The sequence below is a fragment of the Pyrgilauda ruficollis genome, unplaced genomic scaffold, assembly GCF_017590135.1.
Source record: "Pyrgilauda ruficollis isolate IOZ18807 unplaced genomic scaffold, ASM1759013v1 scaffold12, whole genome shotgun sequence".
In the NCBI taxonomy this organism is placed as follows: domain Eukaryota; kingdom Metazoa; phylum Chordata; class Aves; order Passeriformes; family Passeridae; genus Pyrgilauda; species Pyrgilauda ruficollis.
The window spans coordinates 11506640-11527778 of record NW_024510321.1 but is presented as its reverse complement, the minus strand read 5'-3'; the positions used below and the strand labels follow the sequence as shown (position 1 = coordinate 11527778).

The following is a 21139-nucleotide window of genomic DNA, read 5'->3' as shown; positions in this document are numbered from 1 at the left end:
GACGAAGGTCTCACTGCTGGAAAGGGATGGCAAGAAAGAAACTGCAATGCACATGGGGTGAGGTGATGGGTTTTCTACAGACAAGGAAACAAAAGAGTTAACAAGCACTTCAGGTCCACATAGTGACAACTAATTCATAGAAAAATGCTCAGATGATGCTATCTTAGTGTATATAACATAAAGGCTGTAAAAGACAGAGCAGCCTTTGGGAAGGTATCTCAGCCATAATCCAGGCTCTCACACTGAAAATTACAAAGGTCAAGCTCCCAGACACCCCTCACACACCTCAAGGATGACTGAAAGCTGCCCTCTCACAGCTGTTACACCTCCTCCATGCCCAACCAGGTGATCTTTAAAATCCCTTCCAATCCAAGCTATTAGTTACATGATTCTGTGACACACTCTCTCAGCACTAGGCCCAAAGTACAGACCCAGCTTCTGGGAGAGGTAATTATGAACCTGAGATTGTGCACATCACTGCAACATTCCCCAGAAGGTCTCCTGGAGCCAGGGGCATTCACCATCACCACAGCTTGGTTGTTGATAAAGATGTGAGGAGAGAGAGTAAAGAAAACCCTAATACACCAGACCTTCATGCCTCAAACCCCTGAACAGGTATTTCAGAGTACACTTGTAGCAAAGAATAATACTTTTACATTTGAATTAAATATTTATTTCTGGGTGTTTCTTGTCAAATGTGGCCCCCTTTATCACAGGACTTTGGCTGGTTTTTCATGCCCCATTTCTGGTACCCTACTTGCATTTTATCTCTTTGCTCAGGCCTATTGTGTGTGCTGGGTCTTTCCTTTTGTCACAGCATGATCCAGCTGTGAGAGACAGGACCCTCTGTGCTCCAGGAGCAGCCTGAATGTACAAAACTACTGCACTGCTCTTCAGTCCTACCCACCTGATTAACATCAGATTCCCCTGGTACTCCATTATCTTCCACTTTGCTCACTCTCTCCTGGCTCTTTTATCAGCAACCACACAGAGTTAACTGGGTCATGCAGGTCTCCTATTTTGCCGTGCCAGGTTTGTATCAAAGAACTTTTTTTTTGTTGATGTGACATTGATGCCATTCAACTCTAGCATGAAACACTGCCTTTGGTCTAACAAAAACAGCCATGAGAGTCACCACGTGGCAGACATATCCAACCAAGCTATCTTGAGTTCCAAAGGCACAAAAGTGCTGAAATGTCAGGCACCTGGGTATACCAGTGCCAGCCAATATAGGGCTAAGGAATACAAAATTCCAAGGACACAGCTGCTGTAATCTTATAACATTATTTTGCTTCCTTCACTGAAATAACATATATATACCACAATATATAAATTATTTACCATGAAAAGTACACCTTTTACACAATGCAAGAGAACAGTGTGATTAAGAAAATAAAAATGCAGCTATGCAACCAATTTTTAGTAAAAATGTACGCATTCCACAATGCATCTGAGATTTTCTTAATTGTCATATTAGAGGACGTATATTTATCAATATTATGTAAAGAAAATTCCCAAAATAGATCAAGTGGAGGGTCAAGTACAATACTCTCAGTCCTCAAAGAGTTTTAGACATTTAGCTGAAATATAAATGACTCCATTACCACCTAGAACAGAATATGCAAGGTGAACGCCACTGCTCATGTAGAAGCTATACAGATCCCAAACACTGCACACAAAGACATTGCTTTGCTGATTTTACTGAAAATTCAATCTTTTTTCTGCTGGAAAGAATGAGGTAGAAAACAAAATGAATGGCTTTACTTTGAACTAAGTAAATAACTTCCAACTGAGTGAACAATATGTCTTGCATTAGGATTTTAGTGTTAATCTTTGTAACAGTGAGAAAATGCAGAACTACAAGTTTACAATAGTAAGCCAAGAAAACAGGTGTATTTTCACTGTTAAAGCATAAAAAACCCCTGTGAATTCTGCCTTTCACTATTTTTACTTTATGTTAGTTTACATTCCTCTTTTAGCTTCAGGTTTTCAAATGAACTCAGAACTCCATCAACAGAAACCAGAATTCTGCCCAGTTTCAGCATAAAAACAAGCAAGACACAGTTCAGATAATGTAACTGCAGGAAGAGTACAAATCATAAGATACAGCCCAAGAAGTAACTCATGAATGAAGTTTAGAATTTGCTCACTTGGTCTTTACTTAATCAAAAATCTCATCCTGTTAGACTGAAGTTCAGAACTACAGTAGGCCTAGAATCCACGTAAGCTTTAACCCATTTTTGCTCTAACAACAGTAACCTTTTAGAGATTTTGTAACAGCTGTAAATAGATTGGAAATGTATTGCACAAATATATCTTTTACAGAGCTTTGACAAATAAACCTGATTACATTAAAAATTTGAATTTGATTCTAACGATGCCCAACAGTGAGTCCAAAATTCCAAACTATCTGAAGAAAGAGAAGAAATGTAGTTGCTCTGCAGCAAACAACTCTCCTGTCCCATTCTCTAACAGGCTTATTTGAGTGAGTTCAATACTGTTCCACATAAAGGCTTAAAAAAGCCATGAATAAAAATGCAGCGCTGCCTTTCCAACTGATGTGGACAACCATCTCCCGTGACAGAAGCAACAGAAGGGCAGATTTTGAGATTTTGAATTTTGCATTGATTGATGTGTGGTGCCTACCTGTCTACAGGTGAAGACTTTGAATTCCGTGGTTTCTTCACTTGGGCGTACAAGGCCTCCACCGTGTGCCCTTCCCGCGGGCTCTGCGGCCGCGCGTTCAGCGCTCCTGTGCCACTGTTGGGAGAGTCATAGGCGGCGATGCCGGCGTACATTGGATCCGTGTCACAGCCAAACGCCCGGCTCAGATCCTGGATCTCTGCATAGTCACGTTCCCGAGCTTGCCTCTCTCGAAATTCTCGCGTTTTCGCCTGGATTCTGAAAAGTTAAAAGAAGGTTGAAACCGATGGATGTCCCCCCTGAGAAACCTGAAAGCAGCAGTTAGCAGACACTTTAGGTAGCCTATCTTAATGGAAACCAGTGAAGGTTTCCAGTTTCAGTTTGCCATGAGGTCTCAAGTTTACCTTGGACGTTGAAGCCTAGACTGAAACAATGCTAACAATCAACTTGGGTCTTTAAGGAGTACATCTGATTATGCACTGTCTTTTGTTTCATTATCAGATAAATAATGACTAGCTACAGCTGCTGGTAAACAGAGTTAATCTATCATTTCATGCTTCTTAGAATGCCTGTGCTATTACCTGGCCTGACATCATTCATATTGTATTGTACTCCATCAAAACTTACCAGATTTAATGGTTTTAATGCATGTATTTAGAGAGGAATTTTAATGTACTTTCTTAGCTTAATACTACTTTTTTTTTTTTCCAGAATTTAAAACCTGTGTAGGGATAGAACACATGGATATATTTATGTCTGCATGCATGCAGTAAACAGCAGAAGCAGATTCTTGTATGATTCCTTTGAGATGTGCATGCTTTTAAAAAATATAAACAAACTGAATCTGGCATCTCTCAAAAGCAGGCTGCATCTTCTCAGAAAGTGTCTTGTGTTAAAGTCACAAATGAAAGGTGATACTGGACAGGGTTTATATCTATGTGCACTAATTTAGCTGTATGATAAAAAGTGACAGATAGAAACAGATGACATTTAGGAATCTGACAAGCACAAATCGAGCAGAGGTCATATTTTCAAAAGCACATAAAGATATTAAAAAAAATTTGATCTGGGCTTCGAAGTCTCTTTGGTATTTTATAAAATTTGATGTATTGCACACATATATGCACAGCGAACTGACCACACCCCCCCCTTTACACTGTCACCCCAGACCAGTTTAATGCTCTGTCATCATCGCAAAATGAAGCTGTCTCCTCCCTTCCATTAGTAAAATGTGCTCCTTTTTCATCTAATACAGCCATGGCTACAGAGTGACAGCATCCATCCATGCAGACTACAGCTCTATGCATCTGTGCTGTCTGCCATTTTCAAAGACATCTTCCTCACCAACTTTCAACAAGAGCAGCCTATTCAAAGCCTCTTTCTCTTTTACAGCAAGCCTTGAGTCTTCTGAAACTAGAAAAGCCTTAAAGTTAGGTAACTTTGACATTCTTGGGAATTTTCAAGATGAGATTTTCATAAATAAAAGGGGATACACAAAGGGTGGGATTCAGACTGCAGATAAAGACATGAAATCCTAGTGCCAGCCATAGGTGAGCTCAGAGCAGCTACGTGTGCAGCCTCCCCTTACAGTGGCCAGGAGCTGTTGGCAGTGGTCTCCAGAGTCAGGAACCACCGATGTGTCAGAGAATGAAAGTCACTCTAGAGACACTCTTGATGCTGCTGCTTAGGTTTCCTCAGGAGCTTGGATACCCAGCCTTGACTGAGCTGCTCAAAAAGAAGCAGCTCTGGCCACCTGACATCCCCAGGTAATCCTGATGGATTTGCGGCTGCTGGGCAAATGCTGAAGGTCATGCTGAAGTCCCAGAGACTGTGACAGCCCAAATGACACAAGTCATCTGTGATCAAGCATGTGCATCCAGCCCTGAGCTGGTATGTGAATATCAGAAATGGCTCTTCCTCAGACAGTCCCAAGCAAACTGTTCCTCTACAAAGATCACCATTAAAAATAAGGGAATAGAGGGATGCCACGGATACACGTTTTCCCCCACAAATCCTGAAAGTATTGACCATAGACAGTGATTTGGGATACAACCAATTGACCAAATTACCTTCAACAGACAGAGCCACCTACATTGATGGTTCAATGATCCATTTACATGCCCCATGTTCAGTCACAGTGAAAAGAAAAAAATAAATTTAAAAAGTTCATTTTAAACTAACCTTTTTAATTTTGCAAATATTAAAATTCTTTTCTTTATTGGTTGCTTTTTATTTTAATAGGGAAAAATGAAAGTGAAAATGATAACACTAGTCAGCTGAGAGAATTTTCCTCTACAAGTTCAGCAATATCAGACTGGAATTGTTTTTTGCTTAATTTACAGTGGAGAGGGACGCAAATTTAAATGCAAAACACATTTCAAACTTAAACAGGGTTTCTGCAGGTCTATTTTAAAATAAAAACATGTATTTTACCTTCTCCAATACCCCAAAACTGTTAATTCAGAAGTGTTACAGCCTTAATCACTTGGAAGGTATCTATGTAGGAGGAAAAGCAGGTCTGAAAATCACCTGTGTATGTTGAATCCTCTCACTGTAGTTTACATCCCAATTTGTAGTCCAGTATTATTTATTCTGTGAAGAAATGTATTTATCTACTGATATTTGTCCTCTGAATGGGAGAAGCAATGGAAATCAGAAATTTCTTAGCCATTGGTAGCTTTAATTTTCCTTTAAATGGATAATTTATCATCACATATGGAAACACTGACACCAATTTGAAGGAAAAAAAATCCATGTATTTTAGATAACCAAAATTTCAGTGCATGAAATCAGGCAGCGTAACAATAATGTGGCATAGAGTAATTCAATCAGAAGAAAACATTGTTACCTGAAGTGCTTATAAAACAGAATTACCTGGTGGTTACAGGTGATATCTGCTTTTGTTACACAGACTGCTACGGGAGAGGGCAGTGACCTTCTGTGACTTTTGACCATGAAGATCCCATCGCTCCCCACAGGTGCAGACATGAGTGTGCCCTGTTTCATGTGAACCACCTTTTCTCCTGCATCTGCTTATTGGCTCTTTAATGGTTTGGATGCTGAGCCATTTGCAGCCAGAGCATTCAGGTTTTCCCATGCATGGCTCCATAAGGGATACTTAATCCCGTTCAAGTGGGAAAGAACTGATTGCTGAAGTGTTGTGCAAGTAATTATGTCCACATCTACCAGGAAAATTTTTAGAGTATTTTCTACAATTGCTAATACAATGTATTAATACACATACATAGTATTAAAAATCAGAGTCTAAACACATTAACCTTCCTGTTAATTATAAGCAAAATATCCAGTAACTGTTTGCAATGACATTTAACAAAAGATAACACTAAAATTGAAGGTATAAGGTGTCCGACTATACTGAAACCCAAAATGTTCTGATTTTTTCCTCTTAATTATTCTTTTGTGCTTTACATTTAAGCCAGTGTGAAAATGCTAGCACTTTCACATGACAAAAGTATAGGTATTTCAATTGCTTAACATATTTTTGAATATTGTTTAAAATATGTTTGGGTTTGCCTTTTCAAGGACATACCACATGTAAACATTATGTCTTTCAGCTTGAAGGAACCAAACGACTAGGGAAAAATATGGAGGCATATTCTTGAAAAGAATAAGAGCTCTCAGCTGAATACTGCACTATCCCTTTTGAATTTTAATAGCTTTTAACTCTGAATATATTTTAATATAAGGACTTGTACTTAATGTGATGCTGTATTTTATGCTGGCCCCTTTGTGTGCTCATGTGTGTATATGCTTGATGCACCCTAAATCATTTGTTAGCATACACCACATAAAGTATGTATATGGGAAATGCCACTGCAGACTGTTGTGGGGAAGATTAAAATGGTTATGTAAACACACTGTGCAGCACAGATGAGAACCTAGAACTCGCTCTGTGCTTCAGCCCTAATCAGCAACACCCCCGCTAATGAAATCCAGTATCTGGAGAAGTGTTTGACCACAGTGCTTTGGTTTCATCATGTGGATAAGTGTATTAAGCTGTCTTCAGTGAATTGTATTCATTCATGACATGGCACAATAAAAACGTTATGTCTGAGATTTCAGATCAGCTAATTTTGAGGATTTATGGCCATGTTAAGGATTTTGTGGTGGTTTGATAACAATAATAATAATAATGCTAATGCTTAACTTTCACATAACTCTTTTCATCGTTAAAGAGTTTTTGCAGAAACTGCTAATCAATGTTTCACTATTTAAACTGAACTTTTAAAAATACAAAAGCTATCCCAAGAAGTTTCTAAACCCTTCCTGCTGAAATGTTAACACTGAAAATGTCAACAATGCATTGTCATACTTTTGAGACTGAAATTATAATGTTCAGTATAAACTATCCTCATGCATTTGTGTGCCATTCAATTCAAAAGCTAATGATAACTGCCTCAAATGACAATATTGTTAGCTGCAGAACTTCCTATAATTGTTAGAAGAGCTTTTCATTGCAAGCTAATCCAGTAATGATAGACATACCCATTGTACATCAATTCCTATGCACATGAAATGGTCGTCGCAAAAAGAAGGCAAAAGCTTTTGCATGGCTGTCCCCAGGAAACAGCAGCTACCTTGTTCCCTTCTTATAAACTGAGCAATATTCAGCTTTCAGGTGAAGGCAACTACCATTTTAGAGACCTAAATTTAGGTGTCAAGGCATGTTTTGAATTCCCAGGAGAGCTGGTCAAGATTCAGTCACATGAGGCAGCCGCTGCATGGTCCAGCACTCAATTCAGCTGAACATCTCTAACATGGACATTTTAAAGTGAAGCCAAACCCTTCTCCAGGCTCTTCCAACTGTGTTGAGTAGTCCTTCCTTGACCACAAAGAGCATTTAGCCATGTAACTCATATGCGGGTACTAAGTAATCATGAATTTGGGATTCAATTCTACCGTGATCTAAATGTTTACTGCAGTTCTCTGAACTATACTTTAACTTTTTTCAGCAACAGAAATGTCAAATCCATGGAGCTGGATGAGCTGTTGCTGGTAAAAGTGAATAAGCAAAGCTGTCAAAAGAAACCAACAATTATTTCATCTACAGTTGGGAGTAAAATATAAATATATCCTATAAATATAACCCAAATCCCCTGGGACCTTCAGTCTCCTTTGTTTGGATTTTTTCATATTAGTGATTTAGGTCCTTGCAAAAAAATCACTACTTATCTTAATTGATGAACACAGCATGGGAAAGATATTCATGGCTAGTACACTACATTTGCCACTGCAATGGCAGCAATGTCCTCCCCTAAGAGCAGAAAAAAAGTTGGCTGCTGTTTCTGGTGTGCAATTGCTTGGTCAATTCAATTAATCCTCCTGCTGCTGCCAGGATTCAGCTATTGCCCAAGTGATAATCCACACCCTCGTCTTTTCCACCGAGACTCACTCATTTACAAAATCAGTATTGAACGCTTGCAGTTCCACATATGTGAGATGGCTGACAATGTTTATTAAGGATAGAAACAGCATTGTGTAAGGACAGAAGCTTAATGACAAGCCATTCACGGCTGCCAGTTCTCAGCTCTTCTACCATCAGACTGGCGTGCGCTGGGATGATGGATTGGAAACAGAGAAAAACAACAACACGTTTAGAAAGCCAGTCAGCTTGTTCAAGTTAGTCCAGCGGGATGAACACATTCAGTCCAATTTTTGCCAGATATCGTTTCTAATAAAGAGGTCAGAAAGTGCATTGGCCAGCAGCCAGATCTTGTCAAATCTGTCCCCTCCTTCTTTGCTAGTGAAAAATACCTTGCAGGCACAGCACACCAGGTCTCACTGTTCCTCCCCCAACCTTCTCAACTGCCTGCAGGGCTTTAATGGCCCTTTTTCTAATTTTTGGCAATCAAGTCAATATGGGAATTTGTCCTCTCCTGTATTTTTCTTTGACCTTTGTCTGGACCCAAGCAGAATTTTTCTGACAACTACCCTTCTAATGAGGGTACCTTGATTATAGGCATTACTGTGATTTCACTCTGAACTGGCATATGACACTTAGCTTTTCTTGCCATGATTAGAGCTAGTCAGTTATCACAGTTATAACCACCCCTCAGCAGAGCCATCTGCTTTCCTGGGAAAATCATTCTGAAAGATCACTGTGCACTATGGATAATCCTGGCCACCAACAGCCACAGCTTGTAAATGAGAAAGACACCTCCTCTTCCTCATTTCCCTCCATTTCATTCAAAACTTAAACACATTTTTTAAAAAAGTCAGAAAATACTGTAATGTAGATATAATTTTTAAATTGAAAGGCTAGAGACTCAAATTTTTGAAGTCATTAAAAAAAATTAAGAGTTCTGCCTTATCTGCTATAGATACACATGTGTGGCAAGTTGACTGAAATATGACCATCCTCTGACCTCAGACACATGAGGAAACACATGCAAAATGTAGTCAGTTTGCACAAGCATACAGGGACAAAATCAGAAAGGCCAAGGTATAATGTGAAATAAAAGTAACAGGGAGCTTTAAAGATGACAATAAATCATTGAGTAATTGCATTAGCAGTAAAAGGAAGAGCAAAGAAAAGGTTGCTCCCCTGCGTGGCAGGGAGGGAAGGATATTGACAGATGATGCTGAGGAGACCTGAGGCTTAATGGTTTTTCCCTTTGCATCTGTCTTCACTGAAATGGTTGACTGCAAGCAGATGACCAGCATAATTGACTACCACCAATAACAAAAATATCTTCCATATATCAGCAAAATAAGTAGCTAGAAACTGGTTAAGGTAGTTGAAGTAATCTGACACACACAACTGTCTGAGGCAGCCTCAGACTTTTTCAGCAACTAGGAAAACTTGTTGAGGAGAGCTAAAATACTATAAAACTAGGAAAAGTCAAACATACCTCACAGAAGGAAGAGAATTAAAGACTCATGAGTTTAACTTCAATCCCTTCTTAAGTAAACTACTCGTAAGCACAGAGATAATGGGACAAGCAGTAGCCACCATAGAGTTATCAAGAACAGATGTGGCTAGAGTCAGTCAGATTCCCTTCTAAAACACGGGAAATGGCCTTGTGAACAGAGCAGAAACAGTCCCAGGCTAAGAAAAACAGCTATGGGATAAATGCAATAGGTTGAACAAGGCTGCTCCTACAGAGTATCTAGAGAATAGATTCACAGTCACCAGAATGGACAGACTGACATATTTTCTATGTGGATCACTCAGAATTTACTCAGTTTTTCATTATCAATTAGGGCACTACTGAATCTGCAGAAAACCCAGATGAAGGAACTTTGGAGGAAAGGATTAAGATTTCAAATGTCCTTGAAATACAGAGTAGACTACAAAAACAGAACTAACTTAAATAACAGCAACTAGAAGGTAATTTACATAGTTCAAATAAATAAACAATCAATTAAAAGTAGAGAAAAAAAAATCTTTGAGTTGCTTTTTCAAGAATGGATCTGGAAGTTCTATTGGGTAACATATATGAGTCAGCAACATCAAGCTGTTCGGGGAAGAAAAAGACAGAGTGGGGACATAACAGCAGTCTGCAAACACCAGAGGAAAAGAATAATGTGTTAGGTATTTAACTGAAGCAAGAATAATTAAGATACTGTGAGCAGGACAACTTCCTAAACAAAAGGCAGTGGAAAAGACTGCCATAGGAAGCTGTAGAGTTTATTGTAAACTAAGGAAAAGAAAAAAAACAAAAAAAACCCAAAAAAAAACCCAGGATGAAACAAACATCTTGCAGGAATGGCATACCCTGCAGATACTACCTTGAAAAAGTGACATGGTCTCTCTTAAAGATCTGTAATTCTGCACCTACATAGAAATTTTACATACATATATTTCCTACGTACTGGTTTTACAACAGCTGAGAAATATAACAAGGACTACATTTTTTTCATTTAAAAGGCTGCCCATCATCTCTAAATTAAAGAAATGTATCTACATAATCAGACAGTCTTAATTTTCTTTCTCCTTCAACAATCACAGCCTATCTGCCAATTAGAATATGTGATAGTACTTACTGTCTCTCTGAAGATCCCCCCTCCTCAAATCAGAAGAGATGCATGAGAATTTCAAAAACGTTTAATGAGCTACAACCCAGGAGGGCTGCAGTTAAAAAAGAAAAAAAGGTGAAGGATAAAGGTGATAAGGTGATTACTTTAAGTGCCCTAATATATTAAGGAGAGAACATTATGCTCATTTTTATAAGGAGTTATATTAAGGAAGGCTATTAAAGAAGGCAGCAAAATACAAATGAAGACGTAAAGAAATGAAAAAATGCAGGAGAGAAAGTAAATATTATGCATATGAGCAGGTGAAGTGCAAACACCAATTTGAAATCAAGTGACATTGATGAAACTAAAGGAGACATTAAAATTATTTCCTCTAACCTTGTGGAATCTCATATATTTCACCCCCATCCTTCCTTATCACCTGACCTTCTTGATTCACCCTTTGTTTTTACAAAGTGAAGACATGTCCATGTCAGCAGGTTTGTCAGTATTTCAAACCTGCCTTCTTGGATGTTGCAGCAAGCAAGTGAAAATCCTTGCTTACTTTGGGTTAAAAAATTTGCAAATTATCTTACTTACGCTTCAATGGAGCCTTCAGCCTACTTTGCAGTTAACAGTCTGCCACATTTTAGGGTGGAGGGTTTGCCTACTGTGCTTTTTTGAAAGAATATGTTTCAACCAAAGGAGAATGTTGCAGGTACACAGGCAGCATAGGTCCTCCTGTCTCCAAAACAAACACTACCTTGACTGAAATTTTCTGTTCTTATTTTCATGTCTGATCCAAGGATCAGTGACCCCAGCAGTGGAAGGTCACCCAAATGAGCAAATGAGACTGTTACCCTGCTGGGAACCATGTTTCATCAAAGAACATCATTGCTGTCTGAAATAAAATGGAAATTAGTTTTTCTTTTGCATAACAAAACTAGCCAGAAAGGCTGATATTTACACCTATGACAACAGGTCCCCCATCATTAGACCTTAGCTCTAATCTCCTATTTAGCTCTTCTGCTGGACAGAAGTAGAAAGAAAAAGATCATGATATTCGACTATTGCTGAAACACAACATTGCTGAAACACAAGCTCCTACTTTCCTCCCTCCTTGCTTTAAGGGCTCCGGCTTCCTCCTTCATGCAGACTTGCTTGGACCATTTCTTCCCATACTTTTTTTTTTCCCCAACTGGAGAACAATTTCAGAAAGAAGCACTGGTGGGTAACATCTGAATTCTGCAGCTAGATGTGTAAGGAGCAGCTGTTCCCTTGTGTGCAAGAAGCAAATGACATAGGCAAACCACACTTCAAATGGTACCATACATCTTACCATGAATCAAATCAGTCATTCCCAGGTACTGCAGGCAGCAACTGCAGGTCGAGCTACAATACTCTTAACAGTTGGTTGAGCTGAGCCTATCCACCAGCCATGCTCCTCTAGCTGAAGTCTAGTAACAAAAGCTAGCACAAAATTCTACTGCCAGCTCTATTTCAGGTCCATTGTTCCGTGTTTCTAGAGTACTACGTATAAAATAGCCTAATCTGGAAGATGGAAAATGAAACAGGATGAAGCAATGAAAAACCTCACAACAAAGCAAGGATTATGTGAATCTCATACACTGAAGATGAAAGAAAAGGAAAAGAGAAAAAAACCCAAACCAATAAATACAGCTTTTAAGTCAGTATCTTAGCTCAGGACCCTCAAATTCACATCTACAACACCTCTGAGGATTCACTTCTAAAACCTCACTGGGTCCAAGTACTGAGAGCACAAATCTCTAGCGTGGCCAGAAACAGAGCCAGCTGTCTCATAACTCCTAAAAGGTTTCTTCTAGTAACTGGTCACAAAATAAAGGTTGCAGCTGTGGTGTGGAGGGAGGATGGATCTGCCTGTTACAAATGCATCATTGGGCGTCTTTCTGGCTAGTCAAATACTTGCTGTTACATTTAAGAATTAGAAAAAGGAGTAGGATTAGTGCCTTGTTTTACTGTCAAACAGAGTCCTGTAGTGCACTGTGGAAAACCTGACAGGTTTTCAGTTCTGTTCAATTCAGCAAGAATAAGTTCAGTAAGTTAGTATCTATGATACAGCTATTTTAATTCTCAAATAAGTCTTTGCCACAGTAACTCTGCCACTAAAGGAGAATTCATATGACATCAGAGGACATGCTGCTGCCTTAGCCTGAAGTTCCTGGCATTCTAAAGTGAAACATTTTAGTGTTCTTACTTTGAACTTATATGTCTAAAAGAGTAGTGAATTTATATGACCTACAAGACACCTTAAACTCATTTATAACACAGAATATTATAAAGACCACCTAAATTACGTTTTTTCAATATATTGCAAGGGACTTGGCTAGACCTTGCCCAGTGCAATGTGCTGAATCACTATAGAAAAATAATAGAGAAAATATGTTTTAGCAGTCCTAAAGTCTCTATAATTACAATATGTAGCTAGAGAATATGTAGTGTTTTGTTTGAAAAACTCTTCCAGTAACTATTATTCTACAAAGGCTTCAATTTACATAGCTCCTAAAGTCAGTATTTTTATGAAGTGGAATTGGCCTGAAATATTTTTCCAAAGCTCAATATTCACATGCTTCACTTCTGTGTTCTCTTCCAAAAATTATTGCAATTGATTTTTTTTTTCATATCCTGCACCCTTATCCACTATGTAAAAAACCAATGCCAAAAACAATGCTACAAATCTCCACGAAACTGAGACAAGAAGACCCCCATCACAAAATAAGTAAGAATGAGAAACATATTGCTCTCATTTTCTGATCACTTAGGAATTTTTCCTCTCCTCTGTTACAGGATGGGAAGAAGATGAAAGTTTTAATGGAAAACTTCACTAATTACTTATATTCTGAATGTTTGCAGTAATAATGGTTTTAGATGTAACAGTTTTTCTCAAAGCTGTTATGTGGAACCAAAATACAGCAATAGTAAAAGTAAAGCTGAATCTTTGAGTTTTTCAAAAACACAGATAACTCTTAGACATTGTAAGAAACAAAAATCCTTTCCTTATCACAGTATGTTGTCTTTTTTCCTTAAAGTAAGATGAAACTGCTCAATGAAAATATTTTGCTTAAAGGGGAAAAAAAGTTGGGGTTTTCCAATAAAAATATTATGGTCTCTCTGGGAAATCTGGAAAGACACCAAGACTGTCCTGCTGTTCAGCCCCCTACTCCATCTGATACTTTAACAGTTCCAGATGGCCTTTACTACAGGATGACCTTCCCTCTATTCTTTTATTATGACCTTTGGGTCACAAATTATCTATAGGATGCTGCTGTCATTCTGTAAGACACTGCTGTACTCTTTCATCTAAAGAATAAAGATGCTTAACATTAAAACTCATCTTTGTTAGGCTGACCTTCCAATGATGATCAAACCAGACAGTTATTCCAATCAATGTCATTGCTGCAGAAAATATGTTTCATTTTTTGCAACACTGACATTAAGAAACTAAGGGACGGTTTTAAATCAAATCACTTTTGCAATTCTACTTGGTTAGAGAGCATAGCCTGTTATACTCATCTAAAATATCAAAAATATTGCTGCAACAGTTTTGATGAGTTACATTGATTAGAAGGATGTGGTGGGTTTGTTTTTTGTAAATTACTGATGTGGTTTTCATCCCAATGTCATTGATAGGAGGTAATAAAACTCAATGTAGGTTTTATTAATTATTTCTTTCTCTATCATCACTAACAGAACACACTGAACTCACATAGGAAAGAATAATAAATAGTCCCAATGTACTAAATAAAGTAATAAGGTTAATTTCTTTCCTGCTGTCAGTAAATTCATGTTAGCAGTCTCTCGTCAGCTTGACATCAATTAATGATTTTAATTCCAGACTCTTGTCACAGTACTCACCACCCTTTCGTCTAATTAAAATGGATGATGCATGATGAAGGGAAAACACAAGACTTCTGTTCTTGTTGTAACATTTCTATTCATTAGTATACTTTTACAACAAAGGGCTTGTGGCTTTAATGGTACTAGAGAAGGATGAAGAGAAGTTCATTACATGTTAGAGATAAAGACCCATATACCCTTAGGAAAATACAATACAGGAAGCATTTTATGGAATAACCGAATCCTTCGCGGGGGGGGGGGGGGGGGGGGGGCGGTAGGGGGAATCAGTCTTATTTTAACTATTAATGAACAGGCAGAATGTTTCCCCCTAAATTTAGGACAAATAACGCGTGAACGACACCCACTCTACTCGCAGCCTTGTTTACATCCGCACAAAAATAAAATGCTGTCAGACTGAGCTCCGAAAGTAACAGCAAATCTGCCAGGGCAGGACAGACGCCTGACCCGCCTCCCCGGGCAGCGCCTCCGCGCCGTCAGCATCGCCCCCTCCGCGGCCGCTCAGAGCCATCCCCGGCCGTCCAAAGGCATCCCGGCCGCCCAGAGCCATCCCCGGCTGTCCCCAGCTGACACCGGCGCCGGGCGCGGCCGCACGGAGCGATCCCGGCGGGGCCGGGCCGGGCCGGGCCGGGCCGGGCCTGCAGCGCCGGGCCCGCAGCTCCCCCTCCCGGCCCCGCCGCTCCCCAGGCACCTCCCGCGCCGGGAACTGGCGGCACTCGGGGCACAGCGACGGCAGAATCGTGTAAATGTAGCTCCCTTTGTAACCCAGAAGAACAAAAGGTCGTGTTTTCCGAATGAGAAAGGGGGGAAACCAGCACAGCAGGAGGTTTCTGGTCCAGACGGGAGCTATTCTCATGCGCGTACCCAGCACAGCACAGGATGCGACTGTGCAGCTGCTGCCACAGAGCAGAGCGAGCCCCCGGCTCCACAGGCCCCATCTGACCGCTCTATCGCCCTCCCAGCATCTCCGAAGCCTCTGTCACAGCACTTCCACCAGCACAACGCTTTAATTCTCTCCCAAAAGGTTTCTCCTTATCTCCTCAAAACTGATCCTCCCAACACAGGTGTTTAAGCACTTGATTTTGCATCCGTTTCAGTGGAAGTTGAGGAAGAATACAATACTAAGATTAAAACACTTTTATGGTAACACAGAGATTTACAGAACATTAGTAAAGCTCTTAAATCAGTGTATTAACCAAACAGAGAGAATATCCTCTAGACTTTGCTTGCAAGAGGAGAAGTGCCTCTAGAGGCGGATTACAGCATAAGCACTGTTTGCCCACAGATGGATCACAAACTCTGAATCATGAGATTACATGAGAATTGCAACTTTCATCTTTTAAGCATTATCCAGCAGTGAAGCATGCTGGATTCAGATGAATTTCTTAAAAACTTCACAAAGAGGTATGTTTAGTTCATTCCTCTGTTATCTGCTACTCGGGTACAAAGAGTAAAGTTGCTCAGGTCAGGGAGAACTTTCTTTGCTAAAGGAAGTCAGTCCAAGGCTGAGGATCGCCGGCACATATGGTCTGGCCATGTGTGCCAAGAACTGCACATGCCTGTGCTAAAGAAGGGAAGACCACAGGCAAAGGTTTTGGATTTGCTGACAATGTATTTTGTAATGAACACAAAGCTGAAATGGAAAGAAAAGGAAGGAAAAAAAAAAAAAAAAAGAGAAAGAAAAAAAAAAAAAAAAAAAAAAAAAAAAAAAAAAAAATTGAAGGAAAAATGCAAGGGTATGGAAGAGGGAGAAAGAAAGATATCAGAACCTGCTGTTTGGAGGGAAGTTTCTGTCCAGCAAAGACTATCAATAACAACCAGAAGATAAAAGCAGTAGGTTTTTTGAGTAATTCTGTCTTCATATCTCCTAAGAAAGAGACTACACTGAAGGGCCTTGAAGAATTCAGAAAACATTTCAGGGCAATCGGGTGGCAGGATATCAATGGACACACTGGCTAAATATTGAGCAAACCTACTCTGGGAGGCCTTCAAAGACCAGATGTAGAGGGTTTCTAGATTGGAAAGATCTGTGGGCTTCCAGAGGTTTAGATGCAGCAGCACAGCACAAGGTGACCACCCATATGAACTGATTCCTCTTGGTCACTGACAGAAGTTTCAAAATCTCCTTTTAAGACTATCCAACATTGCAATGTCTGTGTAAAACATTTGGAAGCATCTCTAAAAGCTCAAGATATTCCACACATCTCCAGTCTGCAAAATCCAAGAGATCTTAGGAAGATATGCAAACCACAGGTACATCAGGAGACTCTGGAGTTGATAAAAGACCTTCTCTAACAGAAGCACGAAGACCCAAGGCTGTTTTCTCAGCCCATCCATGTGAATGTAGCATCTCAGTGGTACCCAGTTTGAGCAGTCCAGTGATAGACAGGCAAGATGACCACACAGCAAAGAGGGACTCCAAATTAGCATATATGTAAAACAGCTGTGATCTGGCATAGGACCAGAGCTAATTTGGTTCTTATTCAGCTTCCTCAAGACTACATTATAGACTCTTTCTTAGGGGACTCAAGGCCACAGTCAGAAAGCTTATTATTGCCCAGTCTTACCTCAAGTTTTGACTGGTGCCACTGCTGGGGAGAGCCCTTTCTAACAGCACAGCAGAGCCCAGCCAGATTTTAAGATCAGTGCTTGGCAGATACTCAAGGATAATGCAAGCAGACTTGTTTTTGTGCAGTAAACCAGTGTTAAAGCATAGTGACAAGGGCCAATGTTCTATGGCCTTGGATGAACTGTTGTTCCAACATTTGGAGGATTTACAAATAGCAAGTATTTTACAGAATTTTTGAAATGACTAGTGGGTGGTCTCATCAAGTACACCCCTAATTGTTCCAGTATTCCTTGTCATTGAAAGCTGGCTGTATTTTCAACTAGATAGCTTCCTTTTTCAATAAAATTACTTTGAGATTGTCAGTAAACATGCACCTTGTACATATATATTCAGCAGACATAGTATGTAGCTTAAGAGATACCGTCCTTAATCAAAGAATAACAGAATCAAGAAATTATTATTAATAATATATTTATGAAAGGGCATTTTATTAATTTCATCATGGTAAGCTGAAACGCATTAATTTTCTTATTTGTCTCATAATCCATATGAATGCTAGGTTTTAAAGAAAATACTACTGTAAGCACAATACTATTAAAATTAATAATTCCATAAAATTGTGGGCATGATTGATTTTTTAATGGACTGTTCACTTCTTCTCTGACCCCTCTAAGGATTTTTGCTCCTAGCCTCTCATACATAGTAAATTCATTAAATCCAACCTATTTCCCCAAAGCATTGCATCATTTTAGAGGTACATAGTATCAAATACCAAGTAAAATAGAACAAGTGAATTGCACTGCTAAAAAAATTGAGAAGACAAAAACCCACAGAAAACAAAGTTAAAAGAGCAGCTATTATGAGCCAACACTGACAGTAATATTTTACTCTGTCTCCTAGTAAACATTTTGAGGGATTGTTCAGTTAATTTGCAAGAGTACTCTTCATTAACAGCATGTATCTAACATCATTATTTTACAGGATCAAAAGGAAACTCTGCAATCTAACTGCAAAAACATTCAGTCTCTATGGACCAAATCAACATCTGATTGTTTTAGAAACATAAGGAAGCACCTCACACATTCGGTTGCTATTTTATTATCTTTTATTAGTTGTACATGCGACTGCCCCAAAGAAGTTGCATTCTCTTATAGACATAACACAAAGGAAAGCAAATACACAGGGAAAGAGAATAATGGGAGGATAAGGACCCATGTTACTGTAACATCAAGCTGTTATGAAGTTCTGGCACATGCATTTTCTGCAGTTTCAGTGAACATATAAAATTCGTTTTATGACACATGAGGAGTGAGATTCCAGGAAAGATTCAAATTGGTTAGCATAACTTGATGGACAGGGATTAGGTTTTGCTCCATGCATTGGGGGCTATACAAATAATTTCATAATTCTACCTTGGTACCCAGCGTGACTATTGCAACCTCTCTTACATCATCACATGGACAGTCTATACTCTGACCATTCTTACTGAGAGAGACAGAGAGACACAGAGAGACAGAGAGAGAGAATGAAGAGAGAGAAAATGTTACTAACCCAGGCGTCAAGTCTTTCTTCTTTTTATACATGTATACAGCTGATTTTCTGTGGACCTAATGTTCCTAAGAAACCCTAAGGGCCAGGTGGGGCTCAGCAGTGTGTGAAGCCAGGGCACAGAGTGGTGCTTGTCTGGCCAACCATCCCCTGCCCTGAGCTGGGCAGAGCAACCAAGGCAGCTTTCCATGGCTCTGCACTTCTGGCATGAACTCTGTGGCTGCTCCATCCATGAGAAGGGAAGTTGGCTGCACAAACACCCTCATCACTTATTTCCTTCAATTCCAGCCTTCCTCTTTACCATTTAATCTGAAAGCACTTTACTTTTAAAAACAGCAAAAAATGTAATGACCCTGCCTCCATTTGTTAAAAAAGAAAAAATAAATACCAATCAGACTAGCAAAAAACATCTAGGCACTGTAATTCAGCCACCTTCTACAATCAGAATGGATGGACAAAGACAAGAATAAATTTTTACATCAATTTATGATAGTATATCTGCTAAAGAGTAAAAAATTTCCCATGATGTAATCTAAACAGATGGTCATAAATGCTAAAGTTTCTGGAGTTTAACAAGTTAAGCCAATAAACACACACTCCCACCCTGTCTTTACTGTAAATCACTCAACCCTAAAAGAATGGAAAGAAACCATTTTAGGTTCAACTGAGGAGTCTACACAAGAGTTACAGGGGCTCTCTATTATACAGTGGCTCTAATATTCTCTATTGAGCTGTTAATGATGAAGCCACCATTCATGAACTTTTGCTCTTATTTGCAGAAGACCAAGGTGCATAGAGATGATTGTTAAAGAGATGATTATGATTAATTAGTGATATCTCCTCTATAAGGACAAAAAAATTTCCCTCCAGAGTTTCTGCATCAATCCCAAATTTATGGTGAGCTATAGCATGATTTTTAGATAAATAATTCTAATGCATAGTTCACTTTCACTGCTAAATGTGTCTGAATATATTTACCATTCAGCAATCAAACTTTGTAAAGTTTGGCTCCTTACTGCATTGATGTCTACTCAAAGAGGTTCTCTCTCAACTCACATCTCCAAGCATAAGTTAACTGATAACATATGCTTTTCAAGATTTTGACTAAGTTGATCTGAGAGACACCAAAGTCAGGCCCCAAATATCTAGGACTACAAGAGATAGGAAGAAAAGTAGACTGGAAATATTGAGAAGAGAATATGACATATATTTATATAGGGTTTTTTTATGTTAATGGAAGCTGACAAGGAAAAATAGAGGTGCTCACCACTCATTTTTATAATTAGCAGTTTAATATATATATCATTCCATAAACAGACTGCATGGCACATAAATAGACTGAACTCCAGTGACAAATATACTGGTAAGCATAATTTTATGTTTCTCCTAAATTTATCAATGAAAAATCTAGATATGCAAAACTCTGAAGAAAAATACAAAACATACTTCATTGTATATAAATATTTGTTTTCTGAAAATGTCAATAATATCAGTTATATAATATATAGAGAAAGCATTTCATTTTATTACTTCAGTCTCCTCAATAAGAAAGAGAGCTCTGCGTCTATAAAAGATCCTTAACACAGCCAAAGGAGCTGTTCATCCTAATGTCCAAAATAAATCCAGCTTTGTATTGTTATTTAAAGTATATAAACATATCAACATGTGGAAAATTTCATCAGTGAAAATTGTACTTCAGTTATTTAATTTAAAAAACAAACTCCCTCTATCAAGGTTTAAGCAAATACTGAAGTCTACCTCTCCTGTTCTTGCTTCATTCGTATTCTCTCCTCTTCTGAAGTAAGAGCTTCCTGCACTTTTATTTTACCAGTTTTCTCACTCTTGTCATCTTTGCGATGTTTGCCAAACCTGTTAATAACACACAAAAAAAGAATCTAACTTGTGACATGAACAAAACTGTATTTTCCTTCTTCCATGACAAAGAGAGTTCTCCAAGAAGAACTGCTGGGAAACCAGGAAGGGAAAGTGCAAAGACCTTGGAATCTTAATTTTTAGTATTTTCAGGCTACTTCCAGGTTGTTGCGGTTTTTTTTGAATACTTTTTAAATTTTTACTTTCATTTCACTCCTTTTGAAAGTTTATAGAATTCCTCACTGAAGAACACAACAAACAAAAAAATAATAATTGGACCACATTTCCCTTTTATGCCAGGATTTTGGGGCCACTATTCTTAAACAGACAGTCAAACCATGTTTTAGAACCGCATCTCTGCCCAAGGACACAGCTCAGGTTTGCATTAAGCAAAGGCTTCCCCACTTTGGAGAGGAGAGAGGGAGCTGCAGGTCTGACAGCTCCCAGGGCAGCACCAGCCCCCACAGCTCACAAAGGGCCGAGGCTTCCCCACTTTGGAGAGGAGAGAGGGAGCTGCAGGTCTGACAGCTCCCAGGGCAGCCCCCACAGCTCACAAAGGGCCATTTCACCCCACAGAGGACATCATTCAAAACTGTCAATTTATTCTTCTTCAGCACCAGGGGTTCTTATTTAAAC

The 21139-nt window shown here is 39.1% G+C and overlaps 1 protein-coding gene across 13 annotated transcripts in view; it reads right to left on the bottom strand.

The window, feature by feature from the left end:
- The window catches only part of PARD3 (par-3 family cell polarity regulator), a 444410-nt gene that overhangs the window by 95525 nt on the left and 327746 nt on the right, over nt 1–21139 (bottom strand). For 8 of the 13 annotated variants that reach the window (XM_041487469.1, XM_041487496.1, XM_041487477.1 and 5 more), the window contains 2 exons: nt 20390–20500; nt 2647–2901 (listed from right to left, as the gene is read on the bottom strand). In XM_041487469.1, coding sequence (XP_041343403.1) covers nt 2647–2901; nt 20390–20500 — 366 coding nt within the window. Of the gene's footprint in view, nt 1–2646; nt 2902–18170; nt 18569–20389; nt 20501–21139 lie in introns of those variants that run through there. The other 5 variants (XM_041487512.1, XM_041487574.1, XM_041487546.1 and 2 more) reach the window with 3 other exon arrangements.